This window comes from Microtus oregoni, unplaced genomic scaffold (assembly GCF_018167655.1).
Source record: "Microtus oregoni isolate MIOR12 unplaced genomic scaffold, Mior012 000005F_ref0000423, whole genome shotgun sequence".
Classification (NCBI taxonomy): Eukaryota; Metazoa; Chordata; class Mammalia; order Rodentia; family Cricetidae; genus Microtus; species Microtus oregoni.
In genome coordinates this window covers 18,636,938-18,663,510 of record NW_024543064.1, presented here as the reverse complement: position 1 = coordinate 18,663,510, position 26,573 = coordinate 18,636,938, and the positions used below count along the sequence as shown (strand labels likewise).

The window sequence follows — 26,573 nt, the reverse complement described above, 5'->3', positions numbered from 1 at the left end:
CTCCAGTTCCAAGGGATCCTACACATAAGCCGTCTGTTCTCCATGGCACCTGCACACACGTGGTGTACATCCGTGCACGACTGCACATACACGCACAAACTTTTTTTTAAATTTATTTATTATGTATATAGGGTTCTGGGTACCAGATCTCATTATAGATGGGTGTGAGCCATCATGTGGTTGCTGGGAATTGAACTCAGGACCTCCGGAACAGCAGTCAGTTCTCTTAACCTCTGAGCCATCTCTCTAGCCCCAAACTTTAAGAGATCTGTTTAAGTGGATAATACCCGAGAAGTTGCACCCAAGGTTGCATGTAGAAGGCCCAGCTGGAGATGTGGCAGTGTGTGTGTGTGGGGGGGGGCTGGGGAGGTCACAAGCCGCACCTATGCCACGGTTAGGCAGGCTCTGAGAACCGTGGTGGACAGGAGCAGTGTGGCCTGGTTGGAGCCGTCTGGATACTCACAAAGAACGTCCGATAGCAGTGGTGACTATGGAGTGCCTGTCATGTGTCCTGCAGGGCAGAGGAGACAAGTAAGTGAGCTGGCAGTGGAAGGACAAGCCATCCATGTGCTTGGACACAAACCAGCACCGCCTGCCTCTTCTCCATGCCCTGCCTGGCCCCCACTGTTGTTACCAGGGTTGCTGCAGCAGCCTCCACACTAGCCCGCTGGTTCTGCCTTTGCGCTGTACAGAGTATGCCCCATGGGTAGTCTTGAGATCCTATAAAGCCAAGTTCCCCACCCCAAGGTTCCATTGAAATCAAATAAATTGCCAGGCTTGTCTCTGACGTGATGTAGACAAAGCTGGCTATGGGACATGGTAACACAAGTAAGATATACAGGCGGTTAGCGTAGGGCAGGAAAGACCTTGGGAATCTGTTGATCAGGGTTCCTGGCTGGCTCACTGTGCTGGCTAACACAGCACCTTACGTCACCGGACACCCAGGTGTCATGCTGCCTCGAGGAACTGACATCTGCTTCCTAAAGCTCTGCCAGAATCCAACCCTCAGAGGCTGACCCAGGGCCTGCAGGTGCCAAACCCTGCATGCACCATGCCAGGGTGGCACCCGTCCCTGCTGCATCTGTCCATACCACCGGCATGGCTGGCAGCTCTCTGGAGGTGGGTACCTGGTGCCCATGCCTGAGGGTCACGTCCCCCGTTGGCCTCTGGACTTTGCTGACTTGGCATGAGAGGCAGCTCAGGAAGGTTCTGCTAGGAAGAGCTTCCAGGTTGGGGTGTGGCTGAGTGTTTCCCCAGGGTGTCGGAGGGCCTGGGTTCCACAAAGAAAGAACATTCAGCTCTCCCACAGCTGCATCAAGAAGGGCCAAGGAGGCGAGCAGCCATGTGGCTTGTCTCAGAGTCATGCCCAGCTTGGTCCTGCAGTGCGATATTGTCACCTGAGACTCGTCATCTGCCAACATGATCTTGCCAGGCTCCCACCTTAGAAGGCCCAGGGCTGTGACAAGGATGAGGGCTGCTCTCCGGGGCCGAGGGCCCTGAGTTGGCCAGTCAATGCTGCTTTCTCCCATCCCATCAGAAACTGAGTCATAGAGAGGAGGGTGAGCAGGGACCTGCGCCGGGCGCTCACATCTCTTAAGTGTGGTGGTCACTAGATCTCCCAGGAATCCCTTCCCAACTGACTGACACACTTACGGTGGCCTCACGGGAAGGGAAGAAGCCTTTCAGAAGCCTCCCAAGATCATTGCCACTCCTCTGCTAAAAACACCTCCCATGGGGTCTCCATGACACCAAGTGGGAAATCCCGTCCATAACAAGGCTGGCGGGTTCCCAGCATCCCAAGCTCTTCCTCTGCTGCCCTCCCCTGCCTCAGGGCCTTTGCACCTGCTATTCCCTTGCTATTACACACATGACTTTCTCTAACACAGCCACTGCCGACCCCAGCATCCATCTTTGTCCCCTACCTTGCAGTGCTTTCGTTCACAGTATTTATGTGGATCCCCGCTGCTCCACAGTTAATACTGACTGTCACTTGACAGGATCCAGATTTACTGAACAGAGAAATCTCTAGACATAGCTGTAGGCAGAGGTATGTGATCCACGAGAGCCTGATAAAGGATATCAAAGATTTAGTAGGGAACACTCATGAATAACAACAAGGTAGAGAGCCGCTGAGGTTTTCTGCTCTGACGTGAATGGAACCAGCGGACCTGACCTGTGAGCCAGTGCCTGTCTCTGTTTTTTAAAGGCGTCAAGTCAGCAAACAAGAAACTCTGCCTCTACCAGGCCTGATAGCCCAAGGTCATGGGCTGGGTGAATACCCATTAAGCATAGCTACAAGAAATTATCTAGACTGGGTGAATTGAGGTGGGAAGTTCCATTTAAGTGTGGACTGCGGGGTGGGACTCAAAAAAAGAAATGTGAACTGTACCATCCTACCGACTGCTGACCCAGACCCAGACTGTAGAAGACAGAGAGCCAAGCACAGCCGTTGCTTCGTGTTTCTTCCTCCTCCTCCTCCTCCTTCTTTTTTTCTCCTCCTCCTCCTCCTCCTCTTTCTCCTCTTTCTCCTCCTCCTCCTCCTCCTCCTCCTCCTCCTCCTCCTCCTCCTCCTTCTCCTCCTCCTCCTTCTCCTCCTTCTCTTCCTCCTCCTTCTTCTTTTTTGACTTTTTTGAGGCAAGGATTTGTCTGTGTAGCCCTGGCTGTCCTGGAACTGGCTCTGTAGAGCAGCCTGGCCTCAAACTCATCGACCCACCTGTCTCTGCCTCCCAAGTGCTGGGTGCACAACCAAGCCCAGCTACTTTCTGCTTCTTGACTGGAGCAACACAGTCAGCTGCTCCTGCCTCCGAGCCTTTGCTGCCACGCTGTGCTGTGTCCCTGTAACTGTAAGCAGAATAGATGTTCCTCCCATAAGCAGCCTTTTTTTTTTTTTTTTTTTTTTTGGTCAGGATTCTTGTTGCAGTAATGAGAAACTTAAGTACCCCCCTCCCCTGTGATATCCTTCAGGAAGGTAGAGATGTCTGTTCTGTTAGCAACTGTGTCCCTGGTAACTGGAGTGAGCTCTAATATGTATCAGATAGCGTACTCAGTGTTTCTAGAAGGAAGATAGATACCTGGACCCCTGACTATCTTCCATGTAGCAGGAACCGGAAGCTGTCCCACATCTCCTCCCGCTGTGAGCATCACTGTCTGTCTTTAGCTCCTTGTCACTGAATCTCCTGCCACTCTCTCCTTTCCTCCCTTCCTCTCTCTCTCTCTCTCTTCCCACCCCTCCCCTCTCTGTATGTGCATATTTGTGTCTGTGTGTGTGGAAATTTCCACTCAGAAGCTAAAAGGACAGCCTTATTTCCCTGCTGGGCTAGAGGGACCGAGTGGAAATTTCCACAGCCACACTGTGTCCTGCTGTAGAGTGAGTAGTCTGGCAGGGTCATGTGGGGATGCTCACTGATGCCTGTGTACCTCGGCCAGGCTTGGAGAGTGGGTGGAGTCCGCCCGCCTGTGGTCCTCCAACTGGGCCTATTGCACTGGAGGGTCCAGCCTATCTAGTTAGGATCGAAGGGGTCTAATTCAGTCTGTTCCATTAAGACAAAGCAGGCATCTTTCATCTATTCTTTGGCAATTCCATGTCTATAAGTAATGTATTTTGATTATATCCATGCCAGCCCTGCTCTCTTACCCTCTCCATCACATCTTCTGCCTTCTTGTTCTCTCTTTCTCCCCCCAGATAGGATCCGGTCCAGAACTCCCAGAGATCTACCTGCCTCTGCCCACCCCCCCCCCCCTTAAAGATACAGTAGCGCACTGAGTCCTCTTGGTCCTGCTTGGTCCACGTTGAGTTAACCTTGTACTGTAGGCCCATATTTCAATATGGCATGGCAGCCAAGCCATCAAGCCATAGGCCACACCTGAGACGGGTCATGTATCCTGCCAGGCAGGCTCTCGCTAACCTAACAAAAGGTCAGGATGTTTTGCTCCTTTCTTTGTAATAGCATACAGAGCAGACAGGTAGTTGTGGACATGACAAAAGGCCATTCACCTGGTTACCTAGGAGACAGAATGCTAAAGAGGCTGTTTGGAGAATAAATGAGAGGAAATTCTTCAGGATGTGAACTCAGGACTTCATGAGGGACCACTGAAAATCTCCCTCCTGATGAAACCGTGTGAGTCATGTCTTTATTCCCATGTCCTCCACGCCGGTCCAGAGAGAGAAAGTTTATGTTGGGGTCTGGTAGAGAAATAATTGAGGGTCTAGGCCAGCCACCAAACCCTGACATTGTATGGATAACCACAGCTGCAGGGGGCTGCTGAGCACAGCAGCCAGACCACGTCCAGAAGACAGCTTGTCACAGCCCCCCTGATGACAGCGGCCAGACCATGTCCAGTAGACAGCTCGTCACAGCACCCTCCCAGCTTCTGTCTCTTTCCACCCTGTCTGACCCTGAGATGTCCCCTGAGCCTTAATGGAGGCAGTGGTGGTGATACAAATGTCCCATGTGTGACTGAATGATCAACTGTCACTTACTCAATGTTGTGCCCAGATTACGACCCCCAGAGAGAGACGATCAGAGAGGACCAGACTGTAATAAGCAAGGTTTAATTAGCATAATACAAACATGTTTGGAACCCAATTCTGACCCCGCTGCAGTGAGGTAGAGGGGAGTTGTATCTCCTCTGTGGGGTAAGCTTTTAAAGGCATAACTACAAAGAGGCTTTTTGAAGCTGCTTTGGCACAGGTGCAAGGACTTTTGCTCCCTCCCATTCTGCTAAGTCAGCTTTCTTCTTGTTTTTTTGTTATTACCAGGTGACTGGCTGGCTGGGCTAAGTGACCTTCTGCTCGGAATCTCCCTGGTGGGAGAGGGGAAGGCCACTATCTTCCTGGGAAAACATTCTGCTAGGAAATTTCTTCTCGCCCCTTTGAGAATAAGGGGTGAGGGTCCTACACTCAACACTGGCAGGTTGTGAGTCTCTGCTGCCCACTGCAGAGAAGAGCTTCCCTGGCCAAGGTCGAGGCCAGTGCTGACCCGTGGGTTCAAGCATGAACGATTAGAAGCTGGCTCCTCGTAAGAAACTGAGGTCCAGAGAAACGGCAAGTTGCCCACACTAACAACAAAAATGAACACAGACAGACTCTATTTACATCATGGTCCAGGCAGGGTTTCGCTTTACTATCCTTGTCTCCCTCTGTCCTGCGCTCAGTTTATCTTTCCCCATACACCTACTATAAACGCCAGTCCCTAGTCTGGAACTCAAGCTCTCTCTGCCTTAGAACCTCAGGTTCCCCAGGGCTACACCGTTGCTCCTTAGACATCAAAAGCTGCTTGTCCCTCCTCTCTATACCCTGTCCCTTTCACGAACTGCTATGCTTAAAAACTTGAGGAGCATGTGTGTGTGTGTGTGTGTGTGTGTGTGTGTGTGTAATAGTTCTGTGATTAAGAGCACTTGCAGATTAAGAGCGTTTGCAGAGGACCTGGGTGCTCCGGTACCCATCATATGGTACAGATGATGGTTTGCAATCGTCTGTAACTCCCGTTTCAGTGGATCAATGCCCAAGCATCATATAGTACACATACATACATGCAGTCAAAACTCCCCCCTCAGGCAGGGTTTCTCTATATAACAGCCCTGGCTGTCCTAGAACTCGCTTTGCAGACCAGGCTGGCTTCAAACTCACTGAGATCCGCCTGCCTCTGCCTATCAAGTGCCAGGATTAAAGGCATGTGTCACTGCCCAAGAAGGCAAAACTCTTGAAATAAATTTTTTTTTTTGAGTTTTCGAGACAGGGTTTCTCCGTAGCTTTTGGTTCCTGTCCTGGAACTAGCTCTTGTAGACCAGGCTGGCCTCGAACTCACAGAGATCCGCCTGCCTCTGCCTCCCGAGTGCTGGGATTAAAGGCGTGCGCCACCATCGCCCGGCTTGAAATAAATTTTTAAAAAGTAGCCAGGTAGTGGTGGTGCATTCCTTTAATCCCAGCACTCGGGAGGCAGAGGCAGGCAGATCTCTGTGAGTTTGAGGCCAGCCTGATCTATAAGAGCTAGGTCCAGGACAGGCTCCAAAGCTACAGAGAAACCGTGTCTCAAAAAACCAAAAATGCATGCCTGTAATCCAAGCACTCAGAGAGGACTAGAAGTTCAAGATCATCACCCTTTGGTACATAGTTCACGGCCATCCTGGGCTACTTGAGACCCCATTGCTAAAACACAAACAGAGTGGGGTGCCCACAGAGTGGGGTGCCCAGATTCTCATTGTGATTAGACTTGAAACATCTAGAGCTGGCCTGAGGTGGTTCCACTCTACAGTCAGAGCCCGAATTAGTGGCTCCTCATCCTTGGCCTCCAGGAGATGACCTGAGGATTCACTTGTTCCCAGGGTTATTTTCTGGACCTTTACATTCCGGCCTGGCCTCCGTTCAGACCTTACCTGAAACATCCCATCTCTGCTTGTGCTCTTTGCCCAGCCCTCCAGGCCATCTAGGTGACCTGAGGTGACCTGTACCTCTGGCACTAGGTGCTTAAATGTTTACTGGTGATGATGCCAGTGACCTCGGGGCTAAAGAAGAGCCTGGGCCAGAGGATCCTGAATGTCAAAGATGAAAGACAAGAAGGACCTTGAGGACAGGTATATTTGAGTTTGAGTACCAACCAGTTCTGGTGGCTGTGCCTCAGTTACCCATCTGTGGGTGGGGTGGGGCGGGGCTGATGGAGGGTTCCCGAGGAGGACTAGCAATCCCACCGAGCATGTGCAAAGGGCACAGGCAGTTCTGAGCTGTGGTGGGGACTGTGCATTCTGTCCCTCTTGGTAGAGAGAGGTGAGAGCCTTCAAAAACAGCCACTCCTGCCCAGCATCTCTATCTCTCCCCGCTATCTTCATAGAGGGTAGCCCTGGCTGTCTTGGAACTCACTCTGTAGACTAGGCTGGCCTTGAACTCGGAGATCTGCCTGCCTCTGGACTGCTGGGATTAAAGGCATACTGCCTGGCTTCTCCCTATATTTCCTATACTGAATTTTAAAACTCATGGTATTTATATAGACCCCTATGTATATCCCAACCCACAAATTATAGTGTGTGTACCAGGAGGGTGGGGACAGTCTCTCCTGTGAGGACCTGTGTCCCTGGAACAGTAAGGAGGGGCAGGGTTCTCCATCAGTATCTATGGAAGAAGGTGCCTGGGCTTCGGGCCATGTCAGCTTGACCTGAAGTGACAAGTTCCCGAGGAGGAACTTGACTCTTGATTCCCTTGACTCTTGTCTTCAGCTTCCGCTGCTGGCCAGCAGAACCTTCAGAAGAAAAGTGATTATGTCTGAGGCTTTTTATCATCTGAAGCACCATGCCCACGCAAGGTTCTCCTGCGGCAGCTGGATATAAATGCAGACGCTGAGGGGTAAAGAGCACACAGGAGCAGCCCTGGGGTCAGTTCGATCCAGAGACAGCGAGGCCCACTTACAGGTCAAGGAAGCCTTTCCTACATCTTGCCTTTTCCTCTTACAAAACTGCCTTGGCAAGCAAGGTGTGGAAATGATGGCAGGATGAGACAGTGGCTCACGTTGGTAATCCCGGGACTTGGGGGTTGGCATCAGGGGGACCAGATGTGCACGGTTGTTCTTAGCTACTTAGAGCATCCCAGGCCAGCCTGGGCTACATTTGACCCTGCTTAGTAACAGAAGAAGCTGAGGGACTGGGTGATGTTGCTCTATCAGTAGAGTGAAGGCAGTTACTGGTGCTGGGGGGGGGGGGGCGGGACCCACAACTGTAAATTTAGTACTCAGGCCGGGCGGTGGTGGCGCATGCCTTTAATCCCAGCACTTGGGAGGCAGAGGCAGGCGGATCTCTGTGAGTTCGAGACCAGCCTGGTCTATAAGAGCTAGTTTCAGGACAGGCTCCAAAACCACAGAGAAACCCTGTCTCGAAAAACCAAAATAAAAAAAAATTTAGTACTCAGGAGACAGAGGCAGGAGGCTTGTGGTAAGTTCACGACCATCCTGGTCAACAGAAGCAGTATTAAGCTACCAGTGCTCCTACAGAGGGAGACCCTGTTCCGATAAAGCTAGGAGGAGGAAGGGAGCGGGCAGTTGACATATTCCCTTCTGCCCCAGCTATTCCAGAGCAAAACAGGCAAAGCTTGAGAGAGAGGAAAACAGTGAAGAGGACCCACCTTCCATGCCTAGAAGTCTTGGACTATAGACAGGTTCAGGACCATCCTACCCCAGGCCAAAGGGTTCTAGGAGAGTCCCAGGGGCTCTAGGAACCAAGCAAGGAACTGCCTGCACCAAGTCAGATTGTTTTCATTCAGTGGGTTCCTTGGTAGTCCCCAAAGAAAGCCAGTCTTTACTGCATTCTGGTGAGACTGCCACCAAGGTACCTGGGTGCTGGCCCAGCCCTCTGTATTCTGGACCCTGTTTCTTCAGCTGAAAGCCGCCGCTGGTCAAAGGGTCTGCCCAGAGCCGGGCGATGGTGGCGCACGCCTTTAATCCCAGCATTCGGGAGGCAGAGGTAGGCGGATCTCTGTGAGTTCGAGACCAGCCTGGTCTAGAGAGCTAGTTCCAGGACAGGCTCCAAAGCCACAGAGAAACCCTGTCTCGAAAAAAACAAAAAAACAAAAAACAAAAAACAAACAAACAAAAAAAAAAAGGGTCTGCCCAGTCTTTGCTAGTCTGTGAAAGAAAGATCCTGGGACTTTTAGTTCCAAACAGGAAAGCAGTGAGTTCAGAGCCCAGGGCCTGATATAAACTCTGAGAGGCCTCAGGAAACCAGGCATTGAGGCTGGGAAGTATTCTGTTTGTTTAGGGCTAGGTTTGTAGTTGAGAGGCAAGGTGCTTGCCTGACCATGTACGTCAGAGGGCCTTTTCCAGGTAGGAGAGGGAGGGCCTTTTCCAGGTAGGAGAGGGAGCCTGACCGAGTCCCGCTGTCCCTGAGTGCTAGTCACTAAGTCATGGCTGCTCCTATGTATTTCTCCGCCCACTGTGCGTCCTTCTTCTCCTGCAAAAGTTAATGAGACTGTGCAACTCGGTTTGACCAACTCTCTGGGACATCTGATGGATGATGTCACAGCAAAAAGAGCAGTGCTTCTCCAAATATAGCTGCTTTAGAAATCCATCTAAAGGTGATGGAAGGCCTTTAAAACCACCTTACGATCCAGTCTTCCTGACTTCCCTTGCTCCTCACACAAACGGTGAGGGGATTCCCTGGACCACACGTAGACCAGATTGCTGAAGTCAACTTCCATCCACACCCTAAGATCCTCTCGCCTATCCAGAAAACAAGCCCAAAGCCAGGAGCCACACCCAGGTGGGTTTTGCTTGTCAGAAAACATTGTCTTGGGTCATTCAGAGCTCAAGAATTATTGTGGAAGTTCATTTCTGTCCTCATTTACTTATTTTTTTATTTATTTATTTTTGAGTTTTTTTTGAGACAGGGTTTCTCTGTGTGGCCCTGGCTGTCCTGGAACTCACTCTGTAGACCTCGAACTCACAGAGATCCGCCTGCCTCTGCCTCCTGAGTGCTGGGATTAAAGACATGCACCACCGCTGCTATTCCCCTGTTTTCATGTTAATACATTTATATGGTTTTGCTATTTAGTCTTCCCTGGGCTCAAAGGGGACACTTGGAAAGAGAATACAAGGCCCACAGCACACAGACTCTGCAGTTGGGGGTTGCTGCTTTACAACCCAGCTTGTCCTTGGGGGCCAGAGAGGTGGCTCAAGGGTTAACACCTTTGCTGCTCCTCCAGAGGACCTGACTTAGCCCCCATGTTGGTGGCTAAGGGGCTCATGATTCCTCATAATTCCAGCTCTAGATTAGATTAGATTAGAAGAGGCTGGCCTTCTAGGATATCTGCGTGTGCATTTACACACACACACAAGCACACACACACACACACACACACTGAAAAATGAGAAATCTTCAGCAGGACATGGTGACACACACTTTTAGTTCCAGCACTAAGGAGGCAGAGGCAGGCGGACCTTTGTGAGCTCAGGCCAGCCTGATCTATAGAGTGAGTTTCAAGCTAGATCCTGTTTCAAGAGAGAGAGAGAGGGAGGGAGGGAGGGAGGGAGGGAGGGAGGAAGAGAGAGAGAGAGAGAGAGAGAGAGAGAGAGAGAGAAAAGGAAAGATGGGTCTGGGTTAAAAGCATTTGCTGCTCTTGCAGGAAATTCTGGTTGATTCTCTGCACCCACTCGGTGGCTCACATCCTTCTGTACGTCTGTAACTCTGTTCCCCAGGGATTCGGTGCTTTCTTCTGTCCTCATGGGCACCAAGCCTTAACTGCTGTGCCATCTTTCCAGACCCTTCCCATGGAGTTTGATGCAGACCCAGTTGCACAAGCTAAAGGGGAGAGGAGGTGGTGCACTAACAGAACCAGACGGCCCCTTTGCAAGTTTTGAGGCCAGGTTCTCTGCTCTACACCGTGGCTCCCCAAACCATTTCTCTTGGACTCAACACTTCTGTGTCTAGGACTTTGCCCCACAGACATCCTGTCTAAGCAAAAAACGATGTAGGTGAAAGGTCAGCCAGTGTAGTGTTGTTTGTAACCAAAGATCAGAGGCAAGGAGACGTCTGGGAAATGAGGCAGGAATTAAACCCGGGGGTGGAGGGGATCACTCAGAGTGGGCATGAGTGTGTGGTGTGCACACTACAGAGTGTGAGGGACAGAGCTCCAAACACTAAAGGGGATTTAGTCATTCGTGTAAATAAAGTGATTAGGGACGAATATACATAAAGGGACAGCACACCCAACAAGGTGGGACCCCTAGTTCTAGAGAAAATGATTTCCTATGCCTTCAGGACCCCAGTACCTTTAAGGGATACTTCTTGTGGACTGGTTCTGGTTTCACGGCCAAAATCCTTCACACTTCCTGTAACTTGACACTCAGATTTTTAAGAAAAATGCTCCCAATTACTTTATCAGGAAGAAAAAACTACCGATTTTATTTCTGAGACAAGATCTCACTATGTAACCCTGGCTAGCCTGGAACTAAAATTTATGTGTTTTGTTTGCATCTGTTTGCAAATCATTTGCATGCAGTACCCAAGGAGGCCACAAGAGGGCGTCAGATCTCCCTGAAACTGAAGTTAACAGACCGTACATCTGCTCTGTGGGTGCTGAGAATTGACCCAGGTTCTCTAAAACAGGCAAGATGCTGAAGCCCCTGTCCCGTCCTATCCTACTCTCTCCAGAGTCCTGTCACGTCTCTCCCCGCAGTCCCCAGAAGCCCCACCTTGCTCTCAGCCCACAGCTCCGTTTGGACAGGAGGCCCGGTCTGTACAAAAGCTCCCAGACAGCAATGTGTCCCCAGGGTGCCAAATGTCTGCGCTAGCCAACAGTCCCCAAGGCAGGAAAGTGGAGGAGTCAGTGGGCGTGGTAGAGTCCTCCACTGCTGAGGCTGAAGCAGAGATGGGTCTGGCCTGTGTCTGCCACACTGGAGACTCACTGTAGGCTCGCCACATGAAGATCCCTGCCAAGGAGAATCTCTGCCAGCAGGTTGTCTGGGGCCACTCCCTTTCCCAGCCATCCTGAGGGGCCCAGCCCAGGCTCAGGGTACCTGGGGAGGTGTTCCTGCAGCTGGCTCTGTCCAGTGTCTCAGGAAGCACACACACCCGGCCCGTCTCCATAGAGATGCACACACACCCGGCCCGTCTCCATAGAGATGCACACACACCCGGCCCGTCTCCATAGAGATGCACACATACCCGGCCCGTCTCCATAGAGATGCACACCCTCCACTTTGAGGCCTTTGCTGGGCCATTTTTCTTTGGAATTCTCAGGCAAGATGCCAAGCCATGTTGTCACAGGAGACACCTGGCTTGTTGAAGCCCTGGCCCCGTCCTTTCCCACTCTCCAGAATTCTGTCATGTCTCTCCCTTCAGTACCCTAGAAGCTCCACCTTACTCCCAGCTCCCAGCTCCCAGGCCATGGTCCATCAGTCACCGTCCTCAGTCTTGTTGGCCTTTGGACTTCCTCTTTCTTCTGCTGGAAGTCCTCTTTGCTCCTGAGGGCCTGAGGGTCTTCATTCTGGGGTACTGGTCCCAGGAGGACCCACAACCTGGAAAGTCATTCTACCCCAAGCCTGGCTGCAACCGAAGTCTTCATCTAGACCCCAGGGTTTCAATACTAGCTTTGCTGTATGTGAGGCCAGGAAGCCTTCAATGGAGCCCAACCTCAACCTTCCAGGGCTACTTTTTTGTTTCTCATTTTGAGCAAAAGTTGGTGGGGAAGTGAAGTGTGAGATAATAGACATTTGGGCAGGCAGGAAGGTCCGGTGGGCCGAGGCACCCGCGGCAGGGAGGCTCGGTGGGCGGAGGCACCTGTTGCTTAGCCTGATGGACACGAATTCAATTTCTGGGACTCAGGTGGTGGGAGAAGGGAATGGTCTCATACTTTGTGCTCTGACATCCACAACTTTCTCTCTCTCTCTCTCTCTCTCTCTCTCTCTGTCTCTCTCTCGGAGAAGTAACCAGAGAGGGTATGTGCCCAGCTGGTGCCTTGCAGAGATCATGAATGCGTGACCTTGCTGGTGTCCCTTTTTCTTACCATGAGACCTTGAAGGCCTTTCCTAATAACTTCCGGTTCACAGCCTGGCTTCTGAGGCCTCTTGACTTCTGCCAGAGGCTTAAGAGACACTGGCCCAGGAGTCCAACCTCACTGAAGACCTTGTTCCTAGTATCTGAGACAATTGGACAACATCAAAGGATTCTGGGGGTTCCGTCTGTGTCTCTGGAACATTGAGTCCTTGTCTCGCTCAGTGGCCTGAACTGTGGGAGGTGGTGTCCCCAGTGCTGTTTTCCTGCTGCCTGGGCTGGGGACAGGAGTTGCTGCATAGCAGGACACGTGAAGGAAGCACCCAGGGTTACTCCTTCATACCAGCCCTGTGCCACAGATAAGAGCTGACCTGGATTCGGGCCCAGTGCTAGGCGCCTGGGTGGCCTTGGCCGGTAGCACACTGGAAGCTATTTCCTTAGCCACAGACAAATACAATGACAGAACATGCTACAGATGAACAGCATATGTGACGGACTCTGCATGGGGTCGGCAGGCAATGGGGGTCCGTGGCTGACCACCACTGTCCTTACGGAATTACTGGGCTCTCAGATATCCACAGTGGAGGGGTGGGTAGTGCCTGAATGACTTCTCCGGGCCGTTTCCCAGAGCCTGGGCCAGACACATCTAAGCTGCCTGAGCTGGGACACATCTTTCCCGGCTCTAGGCCTCAATTTTCCTATCCATAGAGTAGTGGTTGCCACATTCACCTCAAAGGAATGCTAGAGGTTTAAACGGATCATCGAAAAGGCCCTGGTCACCCCTCCGAGCTCACTTCCCTGTGTGCATGGGTTAAACATAGTACCTGTTTCGCAGGATTGTTTGGAGCAAGAGAGGTCCCCATAGCAACTGTTTGGCTCATTGCTTGTCATGTGCCAAGCACATTAAGTGTAAACTGTGGATTTGAAAACAAGCTGGGGGGAGGGGGGGGATGTGGTGGCGCCTGCAGGCTCAGCACTTGGGAGGAGGAGTCAGGGGGATCAGGAATTTAAGGCCAGCCTTTGCTACATAGTGAGTTCCAGGCAGGAACTGCATGACATTCTGTCTTTAAAAACATACAAATGAGCAAAGAAACACAACAACAAAACCCAAACCCAAACATAACAAAAAATAAAAGCAAGCGGAGCTTGGCCTTCCTTCCAAAAATGGAAGCTGAATTCATGCGTTTTTGTTGTTTTTGTTGTTTGCTTGCTTGGTTGGTTTTTCAAGACAGGGTTTCTCTGAGTAGCCCTGGCTATCCTAGAACGTACTACGTAAACCCGGCTGGCCTTGAACTCAGAGACCCCCCCAACACCTCTGCCTCCCAAGTGCTGGGACTAAAGTCATGCATCACGATGCCCAGCATGTCTTTAGTTTTTATTCATCCTTTGGAGACAGGGTTGCTTTGTGCTGCTCAGGCTGGCTTTGAACTTCTGGGCTCAAACAATCCTACTACCTCAGCCTTCTGAGTAGCTGGGCTGGCAGGCCTGGCACCTTGTCCCACGGATTTAGGAAATTGGGGATTTTGTCTGAACTTGTTGAAGGAGTGGCCGGTTTCATACTATTCCATTAAGGTCATATGCTTCGTCACGGTTCAGAGTGAATACGCATTCTGCAGTTTCCCAGGACCCCATGCCCTTTGACCTAACCCTAACAGTCTTGCTAGGTAGTACTGTCGTCTCCCTAATACTGAGACCAGAGAGCAAGGTTGTCCAAGATCACGTGGTTAGCTGGGTAGCACCAGGCTCCAAGCCTGTTAGTGTGCCCCGGGGCACCTGACTCCAGAGTTTGCTAAGAGCAGAGACCCAGTCTTCAAAATCCAGTCTGGGTCTCCATTTTTGTTCGGTACTCCGGGGTCTCTGCGCATCACAGGAGGTGGTACGTGAGGCACTGTGAGCCAGTATTTACCCTGCCTTTAAAAAATGCTCAGGGATGTGCCCACACCTGGAGGGAGAGGTGACAATAGGGAGTGGCTGTTTTGACACTAGAGGTCTAGACAAACCAGGACAGGGGAATTATCCGAGGTCATGGGATGAGACCTCGATAAGCCAGAGAGCAGCTCCCCAGGTAGATCTGGACTACAGCAGCCCCGGGAGAAATGAGCGACTTGGGTTGAGCTCAGAGCACTGGCTGGGACACTCATCTCATGTCAAGCTCTTGCAACTACTACCAGACTGAAGCCTGCACTTCGCGGAAGTGGACCAACTTCAGCAGGAGTTTGTAGCCCCATTGCCGAGCCTAGGATCTCTGGACCTCCTATTTCAGACTGTACTGTGTCCACAGGAAGTCCTGGGATGCTGCCGGGAGTGACTCCTCCTGCAGCCCGAGCTTGCATAACGCCAGTCGGGAGGCTGCAGGGTGGCGGAGGCGGCTAAGTCCCTGGTGCCCAGCGCCGCCCTCCGCGCTTGGGGTGTGGCCGCCCCCTTATCTGCGACTCCAACGCCAGGACGCAGCAGACAGCTCTCTCCTCTTCTCAGGCCACAGGTAAGGCTGTGCCTGGAGATCCCGGGGCTGGGATGGGAGTAGAGAGGTCCTCCTCCGGGCATGGGGGTTGGGGGGCTGTGCTCCTAGCTCCACATGTGAGCGGTGCCCAGTGGCGGAAGTAGAGGAAGGGGAGGTAGAGGTCGAGAACAACTGGACCCTGACAGTCAAGTAGGGGAGCACCTCGCAGTAGGGTCGGGAGAGGCCACCACGGGAATCAGCAGCAAGGAGGGGACAGGAAGAAGCAGAGTCCGAGGTCATCCTCCGGGAGGGACAGAGGAATAGTGGGGAACACTGTAGTTTGGGGCGGAAAGCAGAAGTATGGGGGGGGGGGGACCAGAGGCAGCGTGTCGAGGGGGGAAGGAGGACCAGGACCGGAGCATGGTCTATGAGCAGGCAGGATGGAGGGAATACTTCAAAATAGTCTGCGGGAAGGTAGGCAAGGGGAGGGGAGGGGTCTGCGGGAAGGTAGGCAAGGGGAGGGGTCTGCAGGGAGGTAGGCAAGGGGAGGGGTCTGCGGGAAGGTAGGCAAGGGGAGGGGTCTGCAGGGAGGTAGGCAAGAGGAGGGGTCTGCGGGAAGGTAGGCAAGGGGAGGGGTCTGCAGGGAGGTAGGCAAGAGGAGGGGTCTGCGGGAAGATAGGCAAGAGGCGGGGTCTGCATGATCACAACCTCACTCTAGAAGGAAGGAGATAATGGGGCAGGAAGGGACACGTGTGTGTGTGTGTGTGTGTGTGTGTGTGTGTGTGTGTGTGTGATGTGTGTGGGTGGGGTGGGGTGCAGATCCTGTGGGGAACCCTGAGGAAAGTTCTAGGGAGGTGGGAGGGCCACCAGGTCACAGTATTGGACCCCTCCCTGAATGTCTGGAAAGCCAGATTGCCCTAGAGAAGGACAGGGACAAGAACCCATCATCCCATCCACAGCACTACCCTGGGAGGTTTTCCCCTAGCAATCCCTGCAGACTCCGAGTCTGCCTCAGGCCTGTGCTGTGAGGTTTGGTGGATTCTCCAGGCTGGCCTGTACTTGTTGGATATCAGGAGCACAGTGTAGAAGCTCCTGTCAGGAGGACTGTGTACCTCAGGTCCCCGCCCCTGGTGAAAGAGTTCCCTTTCCAGCCTCCACCCCTGTCACAGATAACCCTTGCTGGTCAGTGGTGCAGTTCAGGTTCCTGTCCTGTGTCCTGTACTGGTGACTGCAGCTAGCTGGCCCAACCTCTCTGGGCTGTCTCTCCTTTTCAGGATACTCTCCTTGGAGCAGTGGGGTGTCTGAGCTCCGGGTAAGAATTTTCTTAAAAATTACTCATTCCATTCTGGTCACATTTCTGACTACAAATAGAGGCCCACAGCAGTTACAAACACAGACGGTTTTTGTTCCACCCTGGAAGCCACGGGGTGGGGGGTGGGGGACTTTTTCTTTAAACTGGTTGAGCTGAATTGGAGAATCGTTTTGCAGAGAGGGAGGTGACTTGGTTGCTGAGAGACCTGAAGGCCTGCCAGCGCTGGTCCCAGCTACATCCATACACTGGGTGCCCAGGAGTTGCCGGGAGCTCTGCTTCTGGAGTTAGCATTGGTGTTAGACAAGCATGGGTGCTGTCTTGCCTCTGGGCCTGGAACACCAGGTGGACCTGGGGGTTGAAGTTGTGCAGAACCATATGGGAAGCTGGCTACTGTAGCTAAGTGATAGAACACCTAAGGACAAGCATTTGGGGTCCTCCACGGCTAGTCTTCCCCTCAGGACCCCTCTGGGGGCGTTGCCTCCCACACTCCCAGTGTTAACTCTGGCTAGACTTCTGATTGCTAGTCTTTATCTTTGGTGGCTACCACATGCACCTTCTGCCCCCAAGTAGGTGTTAAATTATTTTTTTAAAGCTTTGAAATGGAAGGCCCATCAAGACAAAGTTTTTTTAAAAAAATATTTATTTATTTATTATGAATACAGTGTTCTGTCTTCATATATGACTGCGGACCAGAAGAGGGCACCAGATCTCATTACAGATGGCTGTGAGCCACCATGTGGTTGCTGGGAGTTGAACTCAGGACCTCTGGAAGAGCAGCCATGCTCATAACCTCTGAGCCATCTCTCCAGCCCTGTTAAATTATTTTTGAGGCAGGGTTTTATATGTAGGCCAGGTTGGTTTGGAACTCTCAGTACTCCTGCTTCTCCTCCCAATTGCTAGGATTATTTTTTTATTGTTTTGTTTTTGAGACACGGTTCCTCTGTGTAGCCCTGGTTGTCCTGGAACTCACTCTGTAGACCGGGCTGGCCTCAAACTCAGAGATCCACCTGCCTCTGCCTTCCAAGTACTGGAATTAAAGGCATGCGCCACCATGCCCAACTGAGTTATTTATTTATTTACTTTAAAATCTTTTTAAATATTTATTTATTTATATTATGTATACAGTGTTCTGCCTGCATACCAGCAGAGGGCACCAGACCCCATTACAGATGGACGTGAGCCACATTGTGGTTGCTGGGAATTGAACTCAGGACCTGTGGAAGAGCAGCAGCCAGTGCTCTTGACCTCTGAGCCATCTCTCCAGCCCTATTTATTTATTTTTAACAAGTTCATAGAAACATGGAAAATTAGGTGGGCATGGTGGTGCAAACCTGTAATCCTAGCACTCAGGAGGCAGAGGCAGGGGAGTCATGAAGGCCAGTCTGAGCAACATGGTGAGATCCTGTCTGAAAGGACAAAGAGGGCGGAGCCAGTAGAGTGGTTGCTGGGTAAGCCTGAGGGCCTGAGTTTGGATCTCCAGTACCCACATGGAAGCCTGTAACACACAGGCATGCACACACGTGTATAGCCTGTAACACATGGGCATGCACATACGTGTACAAGCCTGTAACACATGGGCATGCACATACGTGTACAAGCCTGTAACACATGGGCATGCACTAACGTGTACAAGCCTGTAACACATAGACATGCACACATGTGTATAGCCTGTAACACCTGGGCATGCACACACGTGTATAGCCTGTAACACCTGGGCATGCACACACGTGTATAGCCTGTAACACATGGATATGCACACACGTGTATAGCCTGTAACACCTGGGCATGCACACACGTGTATAGCCTGTAACACCTGGGCATGCACACACATGTATAGCCTGTAACACCTGGGCATGCACAAGCGTGTACAAACCTGTAACACATAGGCATGCACACGCGTGTACAAAGCCACACAAAAAGACGAAAGGAGGGAATCAGGAAAAAGAAAGAGTGGAGGAAGGGAGAGAGATGACGTTTGTACACGGTGTCATTTCTGGATCCTGGCTTTCTTTATTCTCTTTATCTAATGAGGTTAAACTTTGCTCTTCATGGCAAGATAAAATCGACTTTAAGAGAATGTGCTGAGTCGTCAGGGTCCACAAAGTAACAGTGGACCTTTGCATGCCAAGGAGATGGGCCTAGTCCTTGAATATGTCCCCAAGGATCAGGTAAATGTTTCAGGGGACAGTTATCCACCCCTCCCCAAGACGATCTCATGCAGCCCAGGTTGGCCTTGTTCTTGTGACATAGCCAAGGATGACCTTCAACTTCTGATCCTCCTGCCTCCTCCTCCCAAGTGCTGAGATTATGGGTGGATGCCACCACACCAGATTTCTGTCCGTCCATCTGTGTTCCCTCCAACCCCCAGCCCCCTAAACCCCCCTACCCCATCCCCAACTCCACCCAGATCTGTTGGCTTGGATGGAAGGTTTTCGTTTTTGTTGTGCTGGGGTGGGACCTTGGGCCTCACGCCACCCGCCAGGCCACACTTGATTCCAGGGACAGATTTTTGAAGAACCCATCAGGCTAATCTGAGGCTGGGATTTCTCTAACCATTCTACTGGTATTTATAAAAACAGCGGTTGTCCCAGTCCCTAAACGGTATTCGAATTTAGTTCCCGTCCTTTAAATTTCTGCAGCAATCTGCAAGGTGTGTGATTTTGTCATTCCCGCAGGAGAGCTAAGAACCAGAGGGTCAGTCAGTGGCCCAAGATCATGGAGCTTGTGTTTTATGGGGTCTAGCATCAGATTTGATTGTCCCTAAAGTTCATCTCCCAACAAGTCTTTCTAAGAAAGTGACCGCTTACTTCCCCCTCGTCCCCACACCTTACCACAAGGCAAGGTTTCTCTGTGTAGCCCTGGCTGTCCTGAACTTTCTCTGTAGACCAGGCTGGCCTGGAACTCAAAAATCCACCTGCCTCTGCCCCCTGAGTGCTGGGACCAAAGGCGTGCGCCTCCCTTCAGGGCTCGCTTACTCTCTTATTCTTATCTTTTCTTTTGATTCCTATGAATTCGGAGTAGGAACCCACCAGGTGCACCTGATATCCATCTCCAGACCCCAGCCACTTGGTACCAGCTGGCTTGGCTCTTCCTTTTAGGTATGATCTGGGTACGTCACAGCTTTCCAGACAGCAGTACACTTCTGCCACTGAGGTGTTGTTTGTGACCGAGCCTGGATTTTACTAATGTGGGGGTCAGAAAGAAAGGGAGGAGAGAGAGAGAGGAGAGAGTCAGTCCCACCCTCCCGAGACATCACACAGGACACTTCCAGGTTCCACCCCTAGTGTCCCTCACCTGTGCAAGTGCCATTTAGCACTGGGCATCTGGTGATCTTGTGCAGTTCCACAGAGATGTCATTGGCCTCAGGCTCCAGAGAAACACCCCCAGGTACCCAGTGCAATTTGAGGGGCCTAGTGAGTGGGGGTTGGGGTTGCAGTTTGCTGGGCTGGCTGTCCAGGATAGGCAAGGCCTGGCTGCCTGATTGGCAGATCACTCTGGATGCTATAGGATCTCTCCCCATCACCCCTTCCCATGTGGCCCTAGCTTGACCTCTGCCCTTGCTTCCTCCTTTCTTCTGGATCTGAGGTCTCTATCTATAGATTAAAGAGGACAGGGCCTAATTCTGAAAATAGATCTATTTATAAGGAGTAGTGCCTGCCAGGGTCCTAAGGGAAATCAAGCCATGAGACCTCTATCCCCCTAGAATGTTGCCTCTGGGTTCTGTGTTCAGGGCCTGCCATGTCTAGGCACATGGGGGTTGTGTGTTGGTATTGTCCCTCTCCTGAGGAATAGCTTCCCTGGTGCAGATCGAGAGGGTAGGACTGAGGGAGACTAGAAGCCTAAGAACATTATTTACACAAGCCCCGAATGTCTGATTCAAGTCCGTTCTGGAGGTGCAGGCGGGTGTCACGGGAGGCAGGCCAGCAGCAGAGGAGCTGATAAGTGTCCAGGTTTGCAGGCAGAGCACTGGGTCCCACAGGCATGCATCTTCCCTCCCCACCCTCCCTTGAGTAAGAATCTCTTTATCCCTTAGATTGCACCATCTGAGCACCAAATGGACGTACGAGGTCCAAGAGACATTACCAGAATTGACTATGCAGGGCGGCACTCGAGAGGTAGGCAAGATCTCAGTGAGTCTGAGGCTAGCCTTATCTACTGAGCGAGTTCCAGGACAGCCAGGGCTACACAGTGAAACTCTGTCTTGAAAAACAGGAAAAAAAAATTGGTCACAATAAACATTTGTCTTCAGCCGTCTTTCTCATGTACTCATGACTGGGGGCGGAAGCCTAAGTCATGTAAACTTGGCACACATAGGTTCAACAAAGCTAAGGACACTTTGCCATAGAACTTCCCAGAGCCTCTGCTATGTTCTTGTGCCTTGAGAAGTCCCAGGAGTGGGAGATGGAGCCTGGGAGTGGACTTAAAAGATCACAGGGATCACATGGGCTCCCTCTGGCTTCACTGTTCCCCTGGTAGAACAGAAGCCTTGCTGTGCGGCTGTGTCTAGAAGGGAACGCCAAGGTCTAGTTTCCTTGTGAGCCACCCAAGATGTATTCTGAGGCCAGTCTGCCTCTGCAGACAAAATCGTGGACATGAACAGAGGCCAAATTGTTTTGGCTGAAGTCCAGTCTCTTGGGATAAGGAAGAAGCCTTGGGTGGATACTGTTAATAGTTCCTGTTAATAGCCCATCTAAAGGACCTGCTTCCTGAGTCCGCCCCGAGTCAGGCTCTCTGGGACGAAGGAGCCCAAGAGGCTCCGTGCTCTCCATGGCTGAGGAGCCACCATGTGTAGTGGTGGGTGACTGATCGAAATTTTTGTTGTTGTTTTGTTTTTCAAGACAGGGTTTCTCTGTGTAGCCCTGGCTGTCTGGAACTTGCTCTGTAGACCAGGCTAGCCTTGAACTTACAGAGATCCACCTGTTTCTGCCTCCTGATCATCAAACTCTAGAAGAAGCATAGAGAGTGGGGTTTAGGGAGGGAGAGCAGGCTTGGGGCAGGTTCTGATGTCACCTATACAAGCTCTTGAGTTGTGCAAGTGTCCTTTGGGCGGTTGGGGGGCAGTGGCAGAGAGGCTATGAGAACATAAGCGCCTGCATATACGATGGCTGGGACAAAGGTGGCCTTGCCAGACATCTGATAATCCGTGGACAGAACTCCTGCATGCTGAGTCTAGAAAGCTTGTTGAGGGAGTTGTCTGGCAGATACCAAGAGACGCTTGAGTTAATCAATGATGACGTCTTAGTCAGAGTTACCATGCTGTGGTGAACACCATGGCCTAAGCAAATGGGGAGGAAAGGGTTTATTTGGCTTATGCTTCCACATCACACATTGTAGTTCATCATCGAAGGAAGTCAGAACAGAAACTCAAGCAGGACAGGAACCTGAAGGCAGGAGCTGATACAGAGGCCTCGGAGGAGTACTGCCTACTGGCTTGCTCCACATGGCTTGCTCAGCCTGCATTTTTATAGACCCCAGGACCACCAGCTCAGGGGTGGCACCACCCTCATGGACTGGTTCCTCCCCCACTGATCGCTACTTAAGAAAATGCCCTATAGGCTTGCCTACATCCCAATCTTATAGAGGCATTTCCCTAGCCAAGGCTCCCTCCCTCTTCTCTCGTGATTCTAGCTTGTATCAAGTGGACATAAAACCAGCCAGCACAAATGTTAAGCCTGCATGAAGCAGCAGGTGCCAGGCAAATATGCTGTGCTTATAAAAAGATTGAAAAACAGCCCCTGTCACCATGTCTTAGATATTAGTTACTTTTTCTTCTCTGTGTGACAGAATACTTAACAAAAGCACCCAAAGTGAGGAAGGGTTTATTTTGGCTCACAGTCTGAGGGGATTACAGTCCATCATGGTCCAGAAGGCATGGCGGCAGGGGCTTCAGGGGTGATTCTCTAGAGCTGGCCACATTGTAGCTGCAGTCAAGAAACAGAAAGAAAGGAGTGCTGGTATTAGTGTGTTTTCTCCTTTTCTTTCTTTCTTTTTTTCTTTCTTTTTTTCTTTCTTTCTTTCTTTCTTTCTTTCGTTTGTTTTTCAAGACAGGGTTTCACTGTAGCTTTGGAACCTGTCCTGGAACTAACTCTTGTAGACCAGGGTGGCCTCAAACTCACAGAGATATCACCTGCCTCTGCCTCCCAAGTGCTGGGATTAAATTCGTACATCACCACTGCCTGGCTAAGAAATAGGTTTTGAGGAGTGAATAGGAGTTTGCCTAGTAGGCCAGATGGAGATGGGGAGGAGACTCGGGAGAGGGTAACAGCTTGTGCAAAGTTGTTGCTGCCGGAGTCTGGTGTGGCTGCGACAAGGACCGAAGAACGCTGTGGCTAGGTAGTGAGGCTGGGGGAGGAAGTAAGGGCAGATCACATGGGGTGGGAGTGGGAGTGGTCAGTGGTGTCCCTGGTAGTGGGAAGAGGTAGTTGGGTCTGATAATATGGTCATTGTCACCCGGAGTGAACATGGACGGTGGCACAAACTCACAGACCAAGAGAGCCTGTCCCTTCTCCTCTTTGCTCAAGCAGAGAAAACAGCTGGGCTGCTGTGTGGCAACTGGGCTGAAAGGGAAGTGACTGCGGCAGGGAGCCTTACGAGTGATGCAATGGAAGGAGGCCCTTCCATGGGTCCTGAGTGTCGGGGGTCCTGTAATGCCTGAGTCGGTAGAGGAAAGAACTCAGCAGGAAGGTGCAGCCTCCGATGAGCTGAGCCCCAGACAGCCGTACAAAAGCGTATTTACTGACTGTCACACAAGGTTGTTTTTTGGGTAAAGTATTTCCTCATACCCAGGTCCCTGGTCTAATTCATATGCTTTTCTGAAGGAGAGCATGTCACTGCTGCTTTAGCGCTTTATTGGGTACCATTTGCAGCACACAGTCATCCAAGAGCTTTGTGTGCCAGAAGCGTCTTGTGACCAAAGTCATGCAAAGGCTGTAGTGTCCCCTTCAGAAAAACGATTCTGTAAATCATGGAAGACAATCACCGCCTTCCACAACGGTTCTTCAAGGTCGATGTCCTTTAGAAGACAGCTGTTCACACTCATGATTTGCCCTAGACTGGTTCAACTGGGCACTTATGTCAGGCCCTGTTTTGAATGCCAGGGGAGAGAGCTTGCCTTTTCTTTTGGTTTTTCTAGACAGGGTTGCTCTGTGGCTTTGGAGCCTGTCCTGGAACTAGCTCTGTAGACCAGGCTGACCTCGAACTAACAGAGATCCGCCTGCCTCTGCATCCCGAGTGCTAGGATTAAAGGCATGTGCCACAACCGCCCGGCGACAGCTTGCCTTTTTTAAGGGTCTCTTTGGTCTCAGACTCAGCCTAAAGACAGGGTATGGGAGAAGGGAGGAAGTCCGGGGCATCAGAGCCCCAGGTGGAGACACAGGAACTCTGACTTTGCATTGCCCTCTCTAAGTTCCCTGCCTAGGACGCAGGCATGGCGATGGCAGTAGCCCAGAAGTTCAACCACCTGCTGTCCAGCCTGTGGCACATGGGCCAGAAGCCCCTGCAGCCAGAGCCCGTGTTCACGGTGGACCGGGCTGAGGTGCCGCCTCTCTTCTGGAAGCCGTACATCTATGCTGGCTACCGGCCGCTGCATCAGACCTGGTGTTTCTACTTCCGCACACTCTTCCAGCGGCACAACGAGGCTGTGAACGTGTGGACCCACCTGCTGGCGGCGCTGGCGCTGCTGCTGCGCCTGGTCATGCTGGTGCGGAGTGCGGACTTCCGGGAAGACCCGCACGCCCGGCCCCTCTTCATCATCGTCCTGGCCTCCTTCACTTACCTCTCCTTCAGCGCCCTGGCGCACCTCCTGCAGGCCAAGTCGGAGTTTTGGCACTACAGCTTCTTCTTCCTGGACTACGTGGGCGTAGCCGTGTACCAGTTTGGCAGTGCCCTGGTTCACTTCTACTATGCCATCGAGCCCACCTGGCATGCCCAGGTACAGGCCATCTTCCTGCCCATGGCTGCCTTCTTGGCCTGGCTTTCCTGTGCGGGCTCCTGCTACAACAAGTACAGCCAGAAACCAGGCCTGCTGGGCCGCATTTTCCAGGAGGTGCCCTCAGCGCTGGCGTATGCGCTGGACATCAGCCCCGTGGTGCACCGCATCATAGTGTCCCCTCTCCCTGCCGAGGAGGACCCCGCACTTCTCTATCACAAGTGCCAGGTGGTTTTCTTTCTTCTGGCCGCTGCGTTTTTCTCCACTGTCATGCCCGAGAGTTGGTTCCCCGGCAGCTGCCACATCTTTGGGCAGGGACACCAAGTTTTCCACGTCTTTTTGGTGCTGTGCACACTGGCCCAGCTAGAGGCGGTGACTCTGGACTATCAGGCCCGGAGGCCCATCTATGAGCCTCTGCATGCCCGTTGGCCCCACAACTTCTCTGGCCTCTTCCTGCTCACCGCGGGGAGCAGCATTCTCACAGCCCTGCTCCTCAGCCAGCTGGTGCGGTGCAAACTCCATCAGAAGACTAAGTGAAAAGCAGCGTGGGCGGGAGCTGGCAGGGCGAGAGAAGGCGCTAGGGACAAGGGCCTGGACTTGGCTCCAGATGGGGACAAGGTCTGGTAAAGTTTTTCCTATCTGGCAGGCCATGACTCCCTGCCTACAAGCTCAATGGCGAAGGTGGCGCTAACCAGTCCTTGGATCCGGAGATTGACTGGTATAGAGTCCCCCTGGCCAGTTCCCTGCCCTGGGAGTGAAAGAGAAAAGGGAGTAGATCTTCCTGACTGTCCCTTCCTTGCCTCCTCTCACGGATTAACGGTTGGGGTTCAGCTTTGGTCAGCACCCTGGTTTGGGGTTTCCAGGTTGTTGGGTGGGAGATGAAACTTAGGCCAGTGTCAGATTTGAACCTAAAGGGGGGGGGGCACCTTCTACCACATTTCGTTGGTGGAGGAGAAAGAAACAGGCCAAAAGATGGGTAGCATTTTAATCTTCCTGTCCTCTTCACCCGAGCCTGGATCCCTGGGCTCCAGAGAGTCTCCAAAGACAAAAGATCCCCTCCGCTGCCCACATCTGTTCATCACAGCCCCAGCCTTAAGCCTCGCATCCAGCATTGGCCTGTGGGTCCTGTACGCTCTTCCCAGCTTCTCTCCCACAGTTCTCGGATGGGATTCCGAGTTCTGTCTCCTTAGCTCTGTTTCCCAGGACTCCAGGCTCTTAGCGCCTTAAGGAGCTGTCAAAGGAAGCTCCGAAGCCAGGCTAACCATAGTACTGCCTTGGGCATTCAGAATCCTGGGCTGGGGAGAGTGGGGAGTCTGCTCCCTGAGCTTAGACGGGCATTCCAGGAAGAAGTGGACACCTGGGCCCAGACCCAGAGACGCAGAACAGGGGTTCAGTGGGGCTGGAGGTAAGGCTGGAGTCTGGTCCCTGATATGTTCTAGATTCAATAAAGCGACTACGACAACAGCTTCCTCTGTTTTTGACTCCTGCTCCAGGGAGGGGGCCCCATTCACAAGGAGGTTTCTTGTTTTATTTTGTTTGTATTTAGAGTTGTTTTCAGTGAACACATCTTATGCCTCTTTTTTAAAAAATTCTATGCCGGGCAGTGGTAGCACACGCCTTTAATCCCAGCACTTGGGAGGCAGAGGCAGGCGGATCTCTGAGTTCGAGGCCAGCCTGGTCTACAGGAGCTAGTTCCAGGACAGGCTCAATAGCTACAGTGAAACCCTGTCTCAACCAAAAAAAAAAAAAAAAAAGGTTTTTGTGGGAGGGCATTAGCTCTTGGAGTTACAGACAGTTGTGAGCTGCCATGTAGGTGCTGGGAACTGAACCCCTATCCCCCCTATCCTCTGGAAGAGCACTCTTAACTGCTGAGCAATCTGTCCAGCACCTAAAGGAGTTTTTTTTTTTCTTTTGAAGCAGCAGGGTGCTGAGGGGTTGTTGTGGAGCAGGGAGTTTTATGTTTATCTGAGGATAAAATTGTGTATGAAGTATATACATATTTGGCATTTTGAGGGATTAAAGAGCAGTTTTAAAATTAACTAAATTTTAGAGGTAGTTAAACTGTGTTTAAAATCTAAGGGCTGAGGACAAGGCTCAGTGATAGAATGGCAGCCTGGGAAGCCGAAAGACCCTGTCTCAGAGAGGACTGGTGATCGAGCTGATTGTAGCTCAATCCCCAGCACGGCAAATGAATAATCAGCTAGGACATATCCTTCCACCGACAACACATTCCGGGGCTCTTCATAGACAACACAGGAAACTTACACGTGTGAAAATGTATATGAAATGACATGTATAAAATTTATAAGAGATATACACCTGAGCCTGGAGAGATGCTTGGTGGTTAAGAGTGTGGACTGCCCTTCCAGAAGATCTGAGTTAGATTTCCCACACACGTTGGGTGGCTCACAATCTCCAGGACC

The 26,573-nt window shown here is 51.7% G+C and overlaps 1 protein-coding gene and 1 long non-coding RNA gene across 5 annotated transcripts; one reads left to right on the top strand and one right to left on the bottom strand.

Moving 5' to 3' along the window:
• Nucleotides 1–195: 195 nt before the first annotated feature.
• On the bottom strand, nt 196–2,054 carry LOC121448887. The gene is made up of 3 exons (XR_005974396.1): nt 1,923–2,054; nt 1,128–1,270; nt 196–511 (listed from the first exon to the last, which is right to left on the bottom strand). It is a non-coding gene; the product is annotated as an uncharacterized LOC121448887 (long non-coding RNA).
• A 12,508-nt stretch (nt 2,055–14,562) lies between these two features.
• On the top strand, nt 14,563–25,607 carry Paqr7 (progestin and adipoQ receptor family member 7). Of its 4 annotated transcripts, XM_041653146.1 has the most exons (3): nt 14,563–14,953; nt 16,186–16,223; nt 23,629–25,607. In XM_041653146.1, exon 3 carries the CDS (start codon nt 23,650–23,652, stop codon nt 24,685–24,687), a length of 1,038 nt encoding a protein of 345 aa, XP_041509080.1. In that variant the 5' UTR covers nt 14,563–14,953; nt 16,186–16,223; nt 23,629–23,649; the 3' UTR covers nt 24,688–25,607. The 4 variants fall into 4 exon arrangements, with proteins under 4 accessions (XP_041509080.1, XP_041509079.1, XP_041509082.1 ...); XM_041653145.1 differs by lacking the exon at nt 16,186–16,223 and having other exon boundaries at nt 14,571–14,953; XM_041653148.1 differs by lacking the exons at nt 14,563–14,953; nt 16,186–16,223 and adding an exon at nt 15,367–15,385.
• Nucleotides 25,608–26,573: the final 966 nt, after the last annotated feature.

What these genes read in the sequence shown, in the direction of transcription:
- Paqr7 (XM_041653146.1), top strand. Translation starts at nt 23,650, where the DNA reads ATGGCGATGGCAGTAGCCCAGAAGTTCAACCACCTGCTGTCCAGCCTG.